Source organism: Diplotaxodon limnothrissa, linkage group LG19 (genome assembly GCF_057381915.1).
Source record: "Diplotaxodon limnothrissa isolate DT_005_m linkage group LG19, D_limnothrissa_male_GT1.1, whole genome shotgun sequence".
Lineage (NCBI taxonomy): Eukaryota > Metazoa > Chordata > Actinopteri > Cichliformes > Cichlidae > Diplotaxodon > Diplotaxodon limnothrissa.
In genome coordinates, this window is record NC_140614.1 from 10,110,531 (window position 1) to 10,130,218 (window position 19,688).

Sequence of the window (19,688 nt, forward strand, 5' to 3'; positions counted from 1 at the left end):
AAACATTTGTAGGCCAGTATACGTTATTCAATGGTTTAATCTTCATATTTCACAGTCACGTTACACATAGTTGAGATCACCCAACCCACTGCTCTTAATAATAATAATAATAATGGATTGCATTTATATAGCGCTTTTTGGGGCCCTCAAAGCGCTTTACAATTCCACTATTCATTCACTCTCACATTCACACACTGGTGGAGGCAAGCCACAGTTGTAGCCACAGCTGTGCTGGGGCAGACTGACAGAATGCAAGAAGGAATTTCCTCTTAAGCAAACAGAACATACAACAAAAGAAAAAACAGGTCACTCAAACTAACCTGCCTTAATAATTAAAAGTACAGAACTTGTTTTGAAGTAAGAAAGAAAAGGCCCTAAAGGCAAATTCCTACGAGGGCCTAAGAGTACATCTTTCACCATCTTACAATACTGTGATTACAGCCATTCCCCAACTCTCTGTCAATGGTATTCATGGCCAATGATCAGTGGGCTTTGATCAATGGTTGCTGATCAATGGTCATGAGAATTTGCATAATCATGATGAAGGAACTGACCTCCCAGCCCATCCCAAGAAGGGATTTCCTCCTAAGCAAACAGAACATATAACAAAAGGTAAAACGGGTCATTCAAACTAACCTGCCCTGACAAATTCAATGCACAGAACTTGTTTAAATAGAACAAGTATGATAAAAAAAAAAATAAAATAAATATGAGCATTAAAAAACATAAATACATGTCAAATATTCATAAAAGCTTTTTAATGTTAAAAAAGAGCATTAAGAAGCAACACCTAAGGCAATAAAGTTCCTGTCCTCCATGAACTGTTCTGTGACAAAAAGACCACTGTGGGGTCACCTGTCCGAATGACAAGTTTTGTGGTTTGTTTAGATGAATCTTTGCAAAGCTGCTGCCTTGTTCTTTTGAAAGATAACAGGCTTCTCATGGCAGCCCTTCCAGCCATTTTCTAATTGTATGAGCTTTAGGATAATAACAGAGAAATCTATAGAAAGTAATAAAGTCAGTGATGAAGCTCTTTGTTTTCATTTTGTTTTATTTGCAGTTTCTCTAATCCTTGCATGGTCTGAGCTTCCAATAACATTGTGGGACTGTGCAGAAAACAAGCACCAAGCAGTATATCAGTGAAGAGCCGGGGTAAAAAACGAAAAGACTTTCTTTCTTACATATCTGCCTTAATTTGTATCTCCATCAATGATATTATTGTAAGTGATCTCAGTCCTCAAATTGTCAGTGTTGTCTTCAGGCCTTTAAATCCAGTCTCTATATTTCTTCCACGTTTCAGTTACAGTGGTAGAAAAAAAATTTTGAACCCTAAACAATTTGTATGCTTCCCCAGTTACAGAGAAATGAACAGTCACTCGTTTTTATGGTAGTTTAATTTTAATGGAGAGGGACAGAAAACCCAGGAAAAAAACACATGACAAAAAAGGTGTAACTTGCCCGTCACTGACTGAAACAGGTGTTTGAGCCCATTGAACACAGTCAGATTACTGGCTCTGTAAGAGTGATGCATTTATGGACTATGGATTTGATATTGTTACTGTACATTACATTATGGTGTTTACAATAAAACCAACTATACTTTTATTTTGCATGTGTTTTTATTTTGACATTAGATTCATGAAGAGAACAGAAGCGTCAAACAGTCTTTGGATCTGATAAAACATCTTTACCCTTTACAATAATATTTTACTTCAAAATGACAGGTAAAAATCAGCAACAATTTTTATCAATGATTTTTGTAATTCAGTTCTCAACACATGCTTTATCTAAGTGTTTGAAAATTTGTGTTTATTCAGTGTGTTAACCTTCAAATCTCACAGTCACGTTACACGCAATTGTGAACATCCAACTTGCTGCTCCTCCAACACTGCCAAACAATAAAGGGGCAATCCAAGACAGACATGCTGCGCCTACAGTAAAATCACATTAGACACCATTAGCTGTTTGTTATACTTGTTCAACATGAGCAAAGCTTTTATTTTTCCATCTTCACCACCTGATACATAAATTATTTTAGTCGTGAACATTTATTTATAGAGACGTGTTCAATAAGAGCATTTTATATGTTTGACATGTACTTAGATAAACATCAAAAGCGAAGTGGACTAAAATATTACTATTCTGAATTTACCTGAAGCTGATCCTGTTCCCGCTCAATGAGAAAACATGTCTGTTTGTTTGGTTTTGTTTTACACACATTTAGAGAGAGGGAGAGGGAGAGAGAGAATATATAACAAAAATGTTTTTTTACCCCAGGACTGCAAGATTGCTATGAGACCTGCTCCACCTACATTAGCGAGTGCTAAATGTGGAATCAGGTTGGCAGCGATGGAGCCTGCTGCTATTCCAGCTGAAGTGAACCCCAGTGTAGGCAAATCGGCAGGGGTCAGAATCACAGTTCCATCAGGTCCTAGATTAAAAACAAAAAACAAAAACAAACTTATAATAAAGATTTTCATATCAAAATTATGCTGTGGTGATGTGATGGTGTACCTGGGGACCCAAGGACTGCCTTGCCTGTTAATAAAATACAAAAAGATATCAAATAAAATCTTGACAGTAACAATAATAATTCATATAGACTGCATATATATATATATATATATATATATATATATATATATATATATATATATATATATATATATTCACATATCTCTTCAAAGCTTGTGTCCATGCTTTCAATGATAACACTAAGACACCGAGAGCTCAACTGCAGTCATGGAAAGCTGATCCATGTCTTTTACTTTTTTTTTTTTCAAGAGTTGACACTCCCATTTCTGAAAGAACAATACACACTAGACAGGGGAGGAGCAGCATGATGTTTTTTTTTTCTAAACAGTAACATATTCATCTTATGATTGTGGAAACCACATAAAGAATGAAAGAAACATTTCTTTGCAATGATCCAAATAATCTCATTGCAGTAACAATGGGCTCTGCACAATAACAAATTATGTGTAGTAATAACTTCATTATTATAACAACAAACCTGGGGCAGCACGGTGGCACGCTGGTTAGCAGTGATGCCTCACAGCAAGGTCCTGAGTTCAGTTCCACCTTTCTTTCTGTGTGGAGTCTGCAGGTTCTCTCCAGGTATTCTCCCTTCCTCCCACAGTCCAAGAGCTCAACTGCACAGTCCAAACATATGCAGTTAGTGGGCCTAGGTCAGTTGGAAAGTCTGAATTGCCCATATGTGTGAATCTGACTATGAACGATTGTGTCTATGAGTTAGTGATCCCTGAGACAGACTCAGTACCCTGCCTCTTGCCCTAAAACAGGGGGGGTTGTTACATAAAAACACTTGCAGTTTCTCTGTAGCAAAGACTTAAACCTTTAAGTGTTATAGTCATGATTGTTGATTGGCTTCTTCTCCACATTTTTATAACAGCACTACTTTCTACACTGCAGTACCTTTTAAATAATGCTCACAAGGATATTGAATCAAAATGTGTTCCAACACACAACTTTTACACCCTTTTGTTTATAAGTCTGTAGATGAGGATGTTAGAGCTCCATGAGACAGACTTAAAGCCATTTATATTAAGGTTGACATTTTTTAAGCTTAAACTGTGTTGATTCACATTAATGTCATGAGGAATGCCGAGCTTTGCTATCATGAGAAAATAAATGCACACAACTTGTTTTGAAAGGAGAAAGAGAAAGACAAAGTCCTGTTCCTTCAATCATCACTTACCTGAATGTAAACTATGCCGGTATGTCATGGGTATGTTTGCAGTATGGGCGAGGTTTAATGCTGTCGTCATTGCAGTGGTGTGACAATCTTTGAACAACTACAAGAACCATTTCTTATGAACTGAAACTTTTGTGCAACAAAATAAATACACAACAACCAAAGTGCTTGTTTAAATCAGGTCACCTAAGACATTTCTTGTAAGGCAATAAAGATGTTTCTGTTCTGGTCTCCATGAAATGTTCCAGTTGTGACATTAAAAATCCAGCACTTTCAAAAATGTGCTTGGATGCATGTTGGTGTCTGTCTCCACCTGAGGAAGAACTTTTTGGCCTCTAATTATTTTAAATGTGTAATTTATTTTCTCTGAGGAAGGTCAGAGGTTTAAAGAAGTGCAGTATATCTGCCGTCCTTACAGATCTGCCAGTGATCTTTTTTGCTCCCACACATAATACAGAAACATTTTCAGTGACCCAAGTAACGTTTATATATGCTCCCTGTGATAAGGTTGTTCTTGTTTGTTTTCATATTAAGCAAGTGATTTAACATAAGGATTAAAACAGAAAGAAAAACCTTTGAAATAATCCATGTGTAAAATCCGTAATAAAGATGGCATTAAATAAATGAGTAAATATGTCAAACCCCTGAGATCCAACCTCACAATCACTTGTTCCATGATGACTAAAGAAAGTTTATTTACATCATAGACCCAGTGACGCCCATTCTAAGAGTTTCATTTTCCGGGAAAACAGCTGATCCTCACACTCCTATATAAGTCCAGTCGTCCAACACAGTCCAGGCTTAGGCTCCTGATCTTGAGTGCAACAATGGGTCTGTGTGAGTACAGCTGCCTTTTTCAAATCATCTCTACATCATATAAGTTCATGATTGTAGCATCACTGAAAATGTCTAAATAGCTCAGGCTGAGCTTTGGTAAGATGTTTTTTTTCCCCTTTCTTTCTTATGTTTCAGTGACAGGCTTAGCGATCGCAATCGGAGCAGGTAACAAACCTCTTTGTTTATTGATGTATTTTTACATCTAACACTCATAGGTGAAGTCACACATATCATACATGTATTCATTTTAAAACATCCTGATGATCAGTAACCAGGTGTTTCTTCCTGTTGTCAGGTGGAGCAGTGGTCTCTGCTCCTATTGTCCTGGGGGCTGTAGGTTTCACCTCAGTTGGTATAGCTGCAGGCTCCTACGCTGCAAGCATGATGTCTGCAGCTGCTGTGGCCAATGGAGGAGGAGTGGCAGCAGGAAGTGCAGTGGCTGTTTTGCAGTCAGCAGGTAAAAATAAATAAATAAATATTTTACCAGTGATTACTCAAAAACCTTTATTATAAACCTGAAAGATCCCAGAAACAATAACATGTGACTGTGCTGCAGTGAGGATAATACGACGGACTATTAGGTCCACGTAAAGAAAAAATATTATCAATCATTTTGAGAATAAAGTCGAAATGTGGAGATTACAAGTGTCTGAAGAAAAGCTCCCACGGTTGCTACTGTATGTCATCAGAGTTTGTGAAATTGTGCTTCAGAATCGGTTTTAGTAAGAAAGAAAGAAATGATTTTTCTTTAAGCTCATAAACACAGTGTGGTGATAAGTGTTAGGTTGTACAAAAAGCTGGTAATGGACAGATGCGAGGTTATCGATGGTTACATCCTCGTGCAATAAAGAGGATGAATGTTGTATCACAAGACGGCTGATCAGTTTGTTTCACTAACTCATCTAAATAAGGAATTTTCTTTAGCGGATATAGCGCATGTGGCAGTTTGTGTTCAAACAGTAATGTCCATATCAACAACTTTTTTCTTGTGGCTCTAATACTCCGTCGTAGGATAAAGCCTCCCCCTCTCCTCTGCAGCTCAGTTACTTCATCTAACTGCTCGATCAGCTGTCTGGTGTTCTGAAGCCTGTTTTCTCTCTGCAGGTATGGCAGGTCTGTCTGGGGCCGCCACCGCAGCCGTGGGCTCTGTTGGAGGGGCTGTGGGATTTTTGGCTACTCTCATCTGAGACCAGGAAATTATGATAATCAGAAAGAAAAATAATAATAACAAAGAATATAATTACTGTTGTTAGAAACAGTTACCAAAAGTATCAGCGTCATGCTTCAGTAAAGCTTGGCTGAAATGTGAGTGCTGGTAATGCTGTGGTGTTTTATTACAAAACACATGAACACGGTCAAATTGTGCAACTTTAAATAAAGCCCTAATAATGAAAAGCATTTTAAAGTTGTGTTCTGGTTATTTTTATTATTTTGTTTATATTTTATTATTCTATTTATGTTATCTGAAAATACTAAGACATGTATCATTATTTTTATATAATTGAGTACCAAAGCTGACATATTTGGTTTCTATAACTGGCAGAAATAAAGCGATCACCAAAGCTTGAAGTGAAGTCAGACACACTGAGTGTCGCACATGATACAAATTCTACTTGTAAGCATAAATTATTTGGATTTATTTTCTCACTGCATTATTATACTGATAAGAAAGTGATATTTTGCCATCTGGTTATAAATAGATGGTCTGCTAAAAATCTGATTACAACTCATTTAAACTATGGGTAATGACGTCGTTGCATTTAATCATGCAAATCTCTCATGATTGAAATCAACGCATTTTTTGTTTTATTTTATTTTATTTTATGCTATATAGAAGTTTCCTGTCAGAAGCTACAGCCACAATGATACTGGTTTCTTTATTTATACACGTAACCCCTTCATAAACGAAACACAAAAATACAGATACAGTTTGTGTTGCTCTCTGTCGCCCTCGGTTGTTCAGCTCTGAACATAAGGTTTTGTTACTGAGGAAAGGAAACCTTGCTTGCTATAAAAATCAGCCCATTTCAGAGCAGACGCAGGACAGAGGAGCTGTCATGATCCTGGGTCCTTTTGACCCAGCGTTTTGTGTTTTCTCTTCGCGATTTTGGTTCTGTTCTCTAATTGGTGTTTACCCTGTTTCCCCCCCCGTGTGTTCCTGTTTTATTGTGAAGGTCTGCGTCTTATGTGAGTGTTTTCAGTTTGCCTCCCTGGTCTCGTCATGTTAATCACTCCCAGCTGTGTCTCCCACCTGTGTGTAATCTCCCTGTGTTCTCTGATTGTATTTAAGTTGTATTTTCTGTCTTGGTAATCGCTGGTTCGTCTGTGTTGTTTCCCCTCGCTCTCCCTGTATGTATTTCTCCGGACCTCCCTGCATCCTCATTCTGGTTTGTCTTATTAGTTTACCGAGTTTAGGTTTCCGGTTTCATGTTTTGTCGCCACCGCTGTTTGTACTCACACCCCTGTAAATAAACACTCATCTGCACCAGAGCTGCCGAATTTTGGGTCCTATTTCATATTCCACACGGCTTGCCCCAGCAAACCGTGACAGGAGCAGTGGCAGCTGGACGTGTGGTGGCTGTTTTGCAGTCAGCAGGTAAGTTAATACTTAGATGTTTCATTAGGATTTTAACTTGTAACAAAGAAAAAGTTCGTGAAAACATCATAATCTTAGATTAGATAATGACACTATGCTCTATCATTATAATAGTACATATAACAATGACATAATCAATGATCTAATTAATGATAACAATAACTGTGAATAATGATTCAATTCATTTTAATTTTATTTATACAGCACTAAATCACAAACACAGTTGCTGAGTAACTGAGTCCCAGGGCTGACATACTTGTTATTAGTGATGGGCAGATGAAGCCCCATGAAGCACTGAAGCTTTTCATCCAATTGGTTCACCCCAACGCGAAGCTTCATGAAGCTTCATTTGCTCTAGCAGGACACCTACTGGACGTAAAAATAATAGCTGGCATGAATTTGAAGAGTGTGGCATTTTGCACACAGCCTGTAAATGTCAACAACAAAAGGAGTGTGTAAAACATGTATATTGTAGTGATGGCAGTATACTGTGTATATTTATAGTGGCAGTATGGGAAATGATTATTTGGAAATGCTTGAAATGGAAATGATCATTTACTGTGAGGTGAGGTGTGGTTGGGGTGTGGACAGTAGTTGTGCTTTTGTAACGTTGAGGTATGGACAGCTACACACTGAGGCTTTGAGCCTCAGTCCTGCCTGTTCACATTTTATTCTGTAAAAACTAAATTTTCACTGCTTTTACGTCCTTTTTAGTGGGGAGAACATAGCTGGGATTTAATGATTTAACAAATCTTTTGAATCCTTTGTCCTCCACAATGCTAAATGGCTGTGAGTCCTCAATCACCATGCTGACCAGGTCTTCATCTATTTGAGATTGTTCTCCTGAGGAAAGACAATAAAGACAAAGCACAAATATAAATATCACACATGTAACTTATAACAGTTGTATAATATTGTTATATCATTTAGTAACATTACTGCATCCTATATTATCATTGCATTTGATGGCTCACCTGGTCTTGCTCCACAATCGGTGTTCCTCTTATTCTCATGCAAAGCTCTGTAGTGCCTAAGCATGGATGAGGTGTTGTTGTTATATCCCAGCTCCCTGGCACATAGCAAACACTTCACCTTGTACAAAAGTCAAGACAGCTCAACATAAATTGTATTGCACCATCAGTATCATGACAATACATCTTCTGTAGAAATTTACATACCTTGTTGGGAGGAATAAAATCAAAATGTTCCCACACAGGGGAGGACATCCTCCTCTTCTTAGCTGGCTCCATTCTCTCCTGACTTTCTCTCCTCACTCTCATAAACCTCCAAACTGTCTCCAAACTCTCACTAACCGCAACTCTCCATCAAACACCTACATTTTGAATGAAGTCTGAGGGGTTTATATCGCTGTCATATCTCGCGGCAAAGTTCGAACCACTTCATGAACCAGTCACGTGGTACAGCCGGGCAGCGAGGCTTCGGACGTCATCATTTTCAGCTCCTCCCATAAATGAAGCAAGCCTCGATACGCGCTTCGCGGAAACGCCCCCTCCATTACTCGACACACGCTCCGAAGCCTCGATACAGAACGTCCCATCACTACTTGTTATACTTGCTATAGAAATAAAGCGATCACCAAAGCTTGAAGTGAAAACACAAAGTCGGACACACTCGAGTGTCGCACATGATACAAATTCTACTTGTAAGCACAAATTGTTTGGATTTTGTTTTATCAGTGCATTATTATGCACTGCTAACAAAGTGACATATTACCATCTGGTTATAAATTGATGGTCTGCCAAAAACTAATTTCCGACATTTAAACTGTTGTGAATGACACACTGGCGTTTAATCTGATGCAAATTTCTCATGAACGAAATCAAAAATTATTTATTTTATTTTATGCTATAAAGAACATTTCTTTCAGAAGCTACAGCCACAAAGACACTGGTTTCTTTATTTTATACATGTGACCACTTCATAAATCCTACTAACACCACGGCATTTACCAATATAAGCAAAGATAAGAAACACAAAAAGTAAAGAGAAATGACTCTCCAGTTTGTGTGGCTCTCTGTCGCCCTCTTTTTTTCAGCTCTGAACATAAAGTTTTGTTTCCGAGGAAAGGAAACCTTTCTTGCTATAAAAATCAGCCCATTTCAGAGCAGACGCAGAGCAGATAAAGACATGGACCCCGGTGAGTCATTTGAGTTGCTGTGCATGGATCGTCTTTGATTTAAAAAAATTATGGAATGTTAATGTGTTCTTATGTTGTGTTGTAGTGACAGCTGTGTGCAGTGCTGCAGGAGCAGGTAAGCACTTTATTCAATTTTAACTCATTTGAATCAAAGCCCGATCCATGTCTGATCCATGTCTTCTTCCTGCAGTAGGTGCCGTAGTCGCTGCTCCTGCTCTTCTGGGAGCTGCTGGTTTCACCTCAGCAGGAATAGCTGCAGGCTCCTACGCTGCAGGCATGATGTCGTCTGCTGCAGTTGCTAACGGAGGAGGAGTGGCAGCTGGAAGTGTGGTGGCTGCTTTGCAGTCAGCAGGTAAATAAATAATTAGACGTTTTATTCGGATTTTAACTTGCAACAACATGCAAAAAGACAATTTTCATGAAAATATCACAATTTTAGATTAGATAATGACACTATATTGTATCATTATGATAATAAATATAACAATGACATCATCAATTGTATCATTAATGATAACAATAACTGTGAATAATGACGATGATAATGATTCAGTACACTGTGATATCAGCAGGACTGAAGTTATATAGGCACAAAGTATAAGTATTTCTCAGCTTCTTTGTGTCATGGTGCTGCAGGTGCAGCTGGTCTGTCAGCTACTGCTGGTGCTGCTGTAGCTGGTGCTGGAGCAGCAGTGGGATGGCTGGCGAGTTTCATCAGCTGAAAATCATGAAGAACTCATATATTTGCTTTACCCATCTTTTTATGCCTAAAGACGAATAAAAATACTTAAGAAAAAAATCCTGATTGAAGTTGTCATAATTCATGCATGAAAGGCTTAAGTATTACATTAATAAAAAGATTTAAATTCCAGGTGATCTCAGCAATAATATTGTTTTTTAGCCGTTTGTAATACTAACTGTACTGTTAAACTTATATATAACAAGGACAACACAAGTTCTTACAGATGGACGACTGATGAGGCAGGTTTAAGAGTGCAGTCAGAAATGAACATAACTGCCATGTGTTATGTGTTTAGTTTATCTCTCTTTTAGTTTACAGTTAAAAGGAAGCCATTTTATCCAAAAAATCCAAATCCAATTTAAAAACAGAAGGTTTCCCCAAAGTGCTGTACAGAAACAAAAGGGTAAAACACAAGATAAAACCACTGACACTCACATTGAAGCATAATAATATACATAATGAACATATCAACTCACACCAGTCTAGATGCTATCGAAAAAAGGTGTGTTTTCAAAAGCGACTTAAAAACAGGAAACGAAGATGCCTGTCTAATATTTAAAGGCAGCATATTCCAAAGTTTGGGGGCCATAATCGTTCTCCTCTACGTTTTAGCCTAGATTTTGGGACAACCAACAGCTGCTGGTCAGCTTTTAATGTCACCTCACAGATTATCATCATCATGATTACAGCAACTGTTAGCGTGTTTATTTATTCACCTTGAGAACTCAAAGCCAAAACATTTCTTCTTTTGATAAATGTATTTGTTCAAGGTTCAAGGGTTCAAGGTTCAAGGTTCTTTATTTGTCACATGCATAGTTATACAAGTATATGTATATATGTATATGTGTATACGTATGTATATGTGTATACGTATGTATATGTGTATACGTATGTATATGTGTATACGTGTATACGTGTGTATATGTGTATACGTATGTGTATGTATATACGTATATATGTGTGTGTGTGTGTGTGTGTGTGTATATATATGTGGTATTTACATTGGGTGAATATGCATTAGCAGCAGCAAGCAGGTGAATTCTGTACATTAATATGAATAGACATCTGACTATTTTACAGGATAGACAATATAAACATATTTAAAATTAAAGGAATTGAAATGTACATTGTGCCTTGGTTTAGTGTCTGGAAGAGTCCTGTCTCAGTCAATTATAGATGATGTGAGAGGGCGGGTGTGTGTGTTTAGGGCACGGATGGCTTGGGGATAGAAGCTCCTCTTGAGTCTCTCTGTCCTTGCCCGGAAGATGAGGAACCTTCTACCAGATTGCAGAAGTTGGAACAGTTTGTTGCCAGGATGGGACGGGTCCTTCAGTATCTGTAAGGCATTGAATGATTTATAAGGCATTTAATGATTAAAGATGAGCATGTACATGAGTCCTGTCAGGCTCATGTGCTGAACTGAACCAGAAACACACATGCAGAATCAACAATGACAATAAACTGAGAGAAACAGAGGGTTTAAATTAAACTGGGTAATGGTGATAAGAACAAGGTGATACACACAGCTGAACTAAATCTAAGTAATAACACAGGAAGTGGAACAAAAGATAACGCACACAGGTCGGAGCTAACATAATAAAACAGGAAACAGTGACAAAGTCCAAAACTGAAAAACACTGGGACAATGACCCAGGAACACTGACAGATCTCTTTTGTTCAGAAAACCACAGGCAGTTACCTGCAGCCAGTTTTCCCAAGAGAGAGTAACCTGGCTCAGCAGTATACAAAGTTTTATATGTGAATGTGTATACTGGTGTAACTGGTTAAAACTGATGGGGAGAAATTATAGTTTGCACTAAACTATCCCTTCATTGGTGCCCCAAACTAGTCCCAGCCTCTCAGCACTAACGATTTTTCCCTATTTTCTAACCTGTACCAAATAACGTGTTGTCTTACTGACCATGAGAGCAACCCTGGCTGAGTTACAGGATACTGTTTTTGTCTCACGCAGTCCCGATGACCCACACACCACAGCATTTCAGTCAGGTTAAGCTCTGGACTTTAATTTGCATGTGTTTTTATTTTCACATTAAATTTGTAAAGACAACAGGAGCATGCAGTCATTGGACCAGATAAAACATCTTTATCCTCTACAATTATATTTTATTTCAAAATCATGAGTAAAAATCAGCAACAAAGGTTATCAAACATTTTTGTAATTCTCAAATCATGATTTAATCTCAGTCTTTGACATTTACATATAAGAATACATTTTCATTCAGGATATTGAGATTTGTCACAGGAGGAAACATTTGTAGGCCAGTATACGTTATTCAATGGTTTAATCTTCATATTTCACAGTCACGTTACACATAGTTGAGATCACCCAACCCACTGCTCTTAATAATAATAATAATAATGGATTGCATTTATATAGCGCTTTTTGGGGCCCTCAAAGCGCTTTACAATTCCACTATTCATTCACTCTCACATTCACACACTGGTGGAGGCAAGCCACAGTTGTAGCCACAGCTGTGCTGGGGCAGACTGACAGAATGCAAGAAGGAATTTCCTCTTAAGCAAACAGAACATACAACAAAAGAAAAAACAGGTCACTCAAACTAACCTGCCTTAATAATTAAAAGTACAGAACTTGTTTTGAAGTAAGAAAGAAAAGGCCCTAAAGGCAAATTCCTACGAGGGCCTAAGAGTACATCTTTCACCATCTTACAATACTGTGATTACAGCCATTCCCCAACTCTCTGTCAATGGTATTCATGGCCAATGATCAGTGGGCTTTGATCAATGGTTGCTGATCAATGGTCATGAGAATTTGCATAATCATGATGAAGGAACTGACCTCCCAGCCCATCCCAAGAAGGGATTTCCTCCTAAGCAAACAGAACATATAACAAAAGGTAAAACGGGTCATTCAAACTAACCTGCCCTGACAAATTCAATGCACAGAACTTGTTTAAATAGAACAAGTATGATAAAAAAAAATAATAAATAAATATGAGCATTAAAAAACATAAATACATGTCAAATATTCATAAAAGCTTTTTAATGTTAAAAAAGAGCATTAAGAAGCAACACCTAAGGCAATAAAGTTCCTGTCCTCCATGAACTGTTCTGTGACAAAAAGACCACTGTGGGGTCACCTGTCCGAATGACAAGTTTTGTGGTTTGTTTAGATGAATCTTTGCAAAGCTGCTGCCTTGTTCTTTTGAAAGATAACAGGCTTCTCATGGCAGCCCTTCCAGCCATTTTCTAATTGTATGAGCTTTAGGATAATAACAGAGAAATCTATAGAAAGTAATAAAGTCAGTGATGAAGCTCTTTGTTTTCATTTTGTTTTATTTGCAGTTTCTCTAATCCTTGCATGGTCTGAGCTTCCAATAACATTGTGGGACTGTGCAGAAAACAAGCACCAAGCAGTATATCAGTGAAGAGCCGGGGTAAAAAACGAAAAGACTTTCTTTCTTACATATCTGCCTTAATTTGTATCTCCATCAATGATATTATTGTAAGTGATCTCAGTCCTCAAATTGTCAGTGTTGTCTTCAGGCCTTTAAATCCAGTCTCTATATTTCTTCCACGTTTCAGTTACAGTGGTAGAAAAAAAATTTTGAACCCTAAACAATTTGTATGCTTCCCCAGTTACAGAGAAATGAACAGTCACTCGTTTTTATGGTAGTTTAATTTTAATGGAGAGGGACAGAAAACCCAGGAAAAAAACACATGACAAAAAAGGTGTAACTTGCCCGTCACTGACTGAAACAGGTGTTTGAGCCCATTGAACACAGTCAGATTACTGGCTCTGTAAGAGTGATGCATTTATGGACTATGGATTTGATATTGTTACTGTACATTACATTATGGTGTTTACAATAAAACCAACTATACTTTTATTTTGCATGTGTTTTTATTTTGACATTAGATTCATGAAGAGAACAGAAGCGTCAAACAGTCTTTGGATCTGATAAAACATCTTTACCCTTTACAATAATATTTTACTTCAAAATGACAGGTAAAAATCAGCAACAATTTTTATCAATGATTTTTGTAATTCAGTTCTCAACACATGCTTTATCTAAGTGTTTGAAAATTTGTGTTTATTCAGTGTGTTAACCTTCAAATCTCACAGTCACGTTACACGCAATTGTGAACATCCAACTTGCTGCTCCTCCAACACTGCCAAACAATAAAGGGGCAATCCAAGACAGACATGCTGCGCCTACAGTAAAATCACATTAGACACCATTAGCTGTTTGTTATACTTGTTCAACATGAGCAAAGCTTTTATTTTTCCATCTTCACCACCTGATACATAAATTATTTTAGTCGTGAACATTTATTTATAGAGACGTGTTCAATAAGAGCATTTTATATGTTTGACATGTACTTAGATAAACATCAAAAGCGAAGTGGACTAAAATATTACTATTCTGAATTTACCTGAAGCTGATCCTGTTCCCGCTCAATGAGAAAACATGTCTGTTTGTTTGGTTTTGTTTTACACACATTTAGAGAGAGGGAGAGGGAGAGAGAGAATATATAACAAAAATGTTTTTTTACCCCAGGACTGCAAGATTGCTATGAGACCTGCTCCACCTACATTAGCGAGTGCTAAATGTGGAATCAGGTTGGCAGCGATGGAGCCTGCTGCTATTCCAGCTGAAGTGAACCCCAGTGTAGGCAAATCGGCAGGGGTCAGAATCACAGTTCCATCAGGTCCTAGATTAAAAACAAAAAACAAAAACAAACTTATAATAAAGATTTTCATATCAAAATTATGCTGTGGTGATGTGATGGTGTACCTGGGGACCCAAGGACTGCCTTGCCTGTTAATAAAATACAAAAAGATATCAAATAAAATCTTGACAGTAACAATAATAATTCATATAGACTGCATATATATATATATATATATATATATATATATATATATATATATATATATATATATATTCACATATCTCTTCAAAGCTTGTGTCCATGCTTTCAATGATAACACTAAGACACCGAGAGCTCAACTGCAGTCATGGAAAGCTGATCCATGTCTTTTACTTTTTTTTTTTTCAAGAGTTGACACTCCCATTTCTGAAAGAACAATACACACTAGACAGGGGAGGAGCAGCATGATGTTTTTTTTTTCTAAACAGTAACATATTCATCTTATGATTGTGGAAACCACATAAAGAATGAAAGAAACATTTCTTTGCAATGATCCAAATAATCTCATTGCAGTAACAATGGGCTCTGCACAATAACAAATTATGTGTAGTAATAACTTCATTATTATAACAACAAACCTGGGGCAGCACGGTGGCACGCTGGTTAGCAGTGATGCCTCACAGCAAGGTCCTGAGTTCAGTTCCACCTTTCTTTCTGTGTGGAGTCTGCAGGTTCTCTCCAGGTATTCTCCCTTCCTCCCACAGTCCAAGAGCTCAACTGCACAGTCCAAACATATGCAGTTAGTGGGCCTAGGTCAGTTGGAAAGTCTGAATTGCCCATATGTGTGAATCTGACTATGAACGATTGTGTCTATGAGTTAGTGATCCCTGAGACAGACTCAGTACCCTGCCTCTTGCCCTAAAACAGGGGGGGTTGTTACATAAAAACACTTGCAGTTTCTCTGTAGCAAAGACTTAAACCTTTAAGTGTTATAGTCATGATTGTTGATTGGCTTCTTCTCCACATTTTTATAACAGCACTACTTTCTACACTGCAGTACCTTTTAAATAATGCTCACAAGGATATTGAATCAAAATGTGTTCCAACACACAACTTTTACACCCTTTTGTTTATAAGTCTGTAGATGAGGATGTTAGAGCTCCATGAGACAGACTTAAAGCCATTTATATTAAGGTTGACATTTTTTAAGCTTAAACTGTGTTGATTCACATTAATGTCATGAGGAATGCCGAGCTTTGCTATCATGAGAAAATAAATGCACACAACTTGTTTTGAAAGGAGAAAGAGAAAGACAAAGTCCTGTTCCTTCAATCATCACTTACCTGAATGTAAACTATGCCGGTATGTCATGGGTATGTTTGCAGTATGGGCGAGGTTTAATGCTGTCGTCATTGCAGTGGTGTGACAATCTTTGAACAACTACAAGAACCATTTCTTATGAACTGAAACTTTTGTGCAACAAAATAAATACACAACAACCAAAGTGCTTGTTTAAATCAGGTCACCTAAGACATTTCTTGTAAGGCAATAAAGATGTTTCTGTTCTGGTCTCCATGAAATGTTCCAGTTGTGACATTAAAAATCCAGCACTTTCAAAAATGTGCTTGGATGCATGTTGGTGTCTGTCTCCACCTGAGGAAGAACTTTTTGGCCTCTAATTATTTTAAATGTGTAATTTATTTTCTCTGAGGAAGGTCAGAGGTTTAAAGAAGTGCAGTATATCTGCCGTCCTTACAGATCTGCCAGTGATCTTTTTTGCTCCCACACATAATACAGAAACATTTTCAGTGACCCAAGTAACGTTTATATATGCTCCCTGTGATAAGGTTGTTCTTGTTTGTTTTCATATTAAGCAAGTGATTTAACATAAGGATTAAAACAGAAAGAAAAACCTTTGAAATAATCCATGTGTAAAATCCGTAATAAAGATGGCATTAAATAAATGAGTAAATATGTCAAACCCCTGAGATCCAACCTCACAATCACTTGTTCCATGATGACTAAAGAAAGTTTATTTACATCATAGACCCAGTGACGCCCATTCTAAGAGTTTCATTTTCCGGGAAAACAGCTGATCCTCACACTCCTATATAAGTCCAGTCGTCCAACACAGTCCAGGCTTAGGCTCCTGATCTTGAGTGCAACAATGGGTCTGTGTGAGTACAGCTGCCTTTTTCAAATCATCTCTACATCATATAAGTTCATGATTGTAGCATCACTGAAAATGTCTAAATAGCTCAGGCTGAGCTTTGGTAAGATGTTTTTTTTCCCCTTTCTTTCTTATGTTTCAGTGACAGGCTTAGCGATCGCAATCGGAGCAGGTAACAAACCTCTTTGTTTATTGATGTATTTTTACATCTAACACTCATAGGTGAAGTCACACATATCATACATGTATTCATTTTAAAACATCCTGATGATCAGTAACCAGGTGTTTCTTCCTGTTGTCAGGTGGAGCAGTGGTCTCTGCTCCTATTGTCCTGGGGGCTGTAGGTTTCACCTCAGTTGGTATAGCTGCAGGCTCCTACGCTGCAAGCATGATGTCTGCAGCTGCTGTGGCCAATGGAGGAGGAGTGGCAGCAGGAAGTGCAGTGGCTGTTTTGCAGTCAGCAGGTAAAAATAAATAAATAAATATTTTACCAGTGATTACTCAAAAACCTTTATTATAAACCTGAAAGATCCCAGAAACAATAACATGTGACTGTGCTGCAGTGAGGATAATACGACGGACTATTAGGTCCACGTAAAGAAAAAATATTATCAATCATTTTGAGAATAAAGTCGAAATGTGGAGATTACAAGTGTCTGAAGAAAAGCTCCCACGGTTGCTACTGTATGTCATCAGAGTTTGTGAAATTGTGCTTCAGAATCGGTTTTAGTAAGAAAGAAAGAAATGATTTTTCTTTAAGCTCATAAACACAGTGTGGTGATAAGTGTTAGGTTGTACAAAAAGCTGGTAATGGACAGATGCGAGGTTATCGATGGTTACATCCTCGTGCAATAAAGAGGATGAATGTTGTATCACAAGACGGCTGATCAGTTTGTTTCACTAACTCATCTAAATAAGGAATTTTCTTTAGCGGATATAGCGCATGTGGCAGTTTGTGTTCAAACAGTAATGTCCATATCAACAACTTTTTTCTTGTGGCTCTAATACTCCGTCGTAGGATAAAGCCTCCCCCTCTCCTCTGCAGCTCAGTTACTTCATCTAACTGCTCGATCAGCTGTCTGGTGTTCTGAAGCCTGTTTTCTCTCTGCAGGTATGGCAGGTCTGTCTGGGGCCGCCACCGCAGCCGTGGGCTCTGTTGGAGGGGCTGTGGGATTTTTGGCTACTCTCATCTGAGACCAGGAAATTATGATAATCAGAAAGAAAAATAATAATAACAAAGAATATAATTACTGTTGTTAGAAACAGTTACCAAAAGTATCAGCGTCATGCTTCAGTAAAGCTTGGCTGAAATGTGAGTGCTGGTAATGCTGTGGTGTTTTATTACAAAACACATGAACACGGTCAAATTGTGCAACTTTAAATAAAGCCCTAATAATGAAAAGCATTTTAAAGTTGTGTTCTGGTTATTTTTATTATTTTGTTTATATTTTATTATTCTATTTATGTTATCTGAAAATACTAAGACATGTATCATTATTTTTATATAATTGAGTACCAAAGCTGACATATTTGGTTTCTATAACTGGCAGAAATAAAGCGATCACCAAAGCTTGAAGTGAAGTCAGACACACTGAGTGTCGCACATGATACAAATTCTACTTGTAAGCATAAATTATTTGGATTTATTTTCTCACTGCATTATTATACTGATAAGAAAGTGATATTTTGCCATCTGGTTATAAATAGATGGTCTGCTAAAAATCTGATTACAACTCATTTAAACTATGGGTAATGACGTCGTTGCATTTAATCATGCAAATCTCTCATGATTGAAATCAACGCATTTTTTGTTTTATTTTATTTTATTTTATGCTATATAGAAGTTTCCTGTCAGAAGCTACAGCCACAATGATACTGGTTTCTTTATTTATACACGTAACCCCTTCATAAACGAAACACAAAAATACAGATACAGTTTGTGTTGCTCTCTGTCGCCCTCGGTTGTTCAGCTCTGAACATAAGGTTTTGTTACTGAGGAAAGGAAACCTTGCTTGCTATAAAAATCAGCCCATTTCAGAGCAGACGCAGGACAGAGGAGCTGTCATGATCCTGGGTCCTTTTGACCCAGCGTTTTGTGTTTTCTCTTCGCGATTTTGGTTCTGTTCTCTAATTGGTGTTTACCCTGTTTCCCCCCCCGTGTGTTCCTGTTTTATTGTGAAGGTCTGCGTCTTATGTGAGTGTTTTCAGTTTGCCTCCCTGGTCTCGTCATGTTAATCACTCCCAGCTGTGTCTCCCACCTGTGTGTAATCTCCCTGTGTTCTCTGATTGTATTTGAAGGAAATTGCCTTCCCGGGTTTCCTCCGTGGCGTGAGCGATAAGCAGAGTTCTGTCCTTTCCTTATAAGATTCCTAATTATTTAAAGTAACACTCAGGTATGCCATTCAGCTGGGTTAGTTACGACGTCGGGAGCAGCTTGGGAGAACAAGGAAACACAGACTGCTTCAGGTTGTCTTCCCAAATCGACTCAAAGGTTTATTTGATACACAGCAGTTTATATAGATGAAAAAAAAGGTTCGTGTGTCAGCTTTCCCAGTTCAAACCGGTACAGACCAAATAAGGAAACGTCTTCCTGCCTTGTGAACAAAGAAGTATCCTGTGTGTAGTTTATCAGCTCAGCTACAATTTATGATCATCCCAGCAAAATACACTCCTAGACATAAAATACAGAGTTCTTTCATTAGTGAATTCTGAAACAAACCACCTAGCCTTTAACGAGCCTTTTCCAGGAGATAAAGAAAAAGGGAGGATGGGAGTAAGGAAGTGGTCTCATCTCTGTGGTGTTTTCGACCTTGGGGTACCAGCTTGTGAGTC

General features: G+C 37.8%; 2 protein-coding genes across 2 annotated transcripts; both read left to right on the forward strand.

The window, feature by feature from the left end:
- Window positions 1-4,526: 4,526 nt before the first annotated feature.
- Window positions 4,527-5,960, forward strand: LOC146611719 (interferon alpha-inducible protein 27, mitochondrial-like). Its single transcript, XM_085343452.1, has 4 exons — window positions 4,527-4,552; window positions 4,688-4,717; window positions 4,848-5,009; window positions 5,657-5,960. Exons 1-4 carry the CDS (start codon window positions 4,543-4,545, stop codon window positions 5,737-5,739), a joined length of 285 nt encoding a protein of 94 aa, XP_085199578.1. The 5' UTR covers window positions 4,527-4,542; the 3' UTR covers window positions 5,740-5,960.
- A 10,877-nt stretch (window positions 5,961-16,837) lies between these two features.
- Window positions 16,838-18,271, forward strand: LOC146611720 (interferon alpha-inducible protein 27, mitochondrial-like). The gene is made up of 4 exons (XM_085343449.1): window positions 16,838-16,863; window positions 16,999-17,028; window positions 17,159-17,320; window positions 17,968-18,271. Exons 1-4 carry the CDS (start codon window positions 16,854-16,856, stop codon window positions 18,048-18,050), a joined length of 285 nt encoding a protein of 94 aa, XP_085199575.1. The 5' UTR covers window positions 16,838-16,853; the 3' UTR covers window positions 18,051-18,271.
- Window positions 18,272-19,688: the final 1,417 nt, after the last annotated feature.

What these genes read in the sequence shown, in the direction of transcription:
- LOC146611719 (XM_085343452.1), top strand. An exon ending in AGCGATCGCAATCGGAGCAG is followed by an intron (nt 4,718 to 4,847) that starts GTAACAAACCTC and finishes TCCTGTTGTCAG; the next exon opens with GTGGAGCAGTGGTCTCTGCT. An exon ending in GGCTGTTTTGCAGTCAGCAG is followed by an intron (nt 5,010 to 5,656) that starts GTAAAAATAAAT and finishes TTCTCTCTGCAG; the next exon opens with GTATGGCAGGTCTGTCTGGG.
- LOC146611720 (XM_085343449.1), top strand. An exon ending in AGCGATCGCAATCGGAGCAG is followed by an intron (nt 17,029 to 17,158) that starts GTAACAAACCTC and finishes TCCTGTTGTCAG; the next exon opens with GTGGAGCAGTGGTCTCTGCT. An exon ending in GGCTGTTTTGCAGTCAGCAG is followed by an intron (nt 17,321 to 17,967) that starts GTAAAAATAAAT and finishes TTCTCTCTGCAG; the next exon opens with GTATGGCAGGTCTGTCTGGG.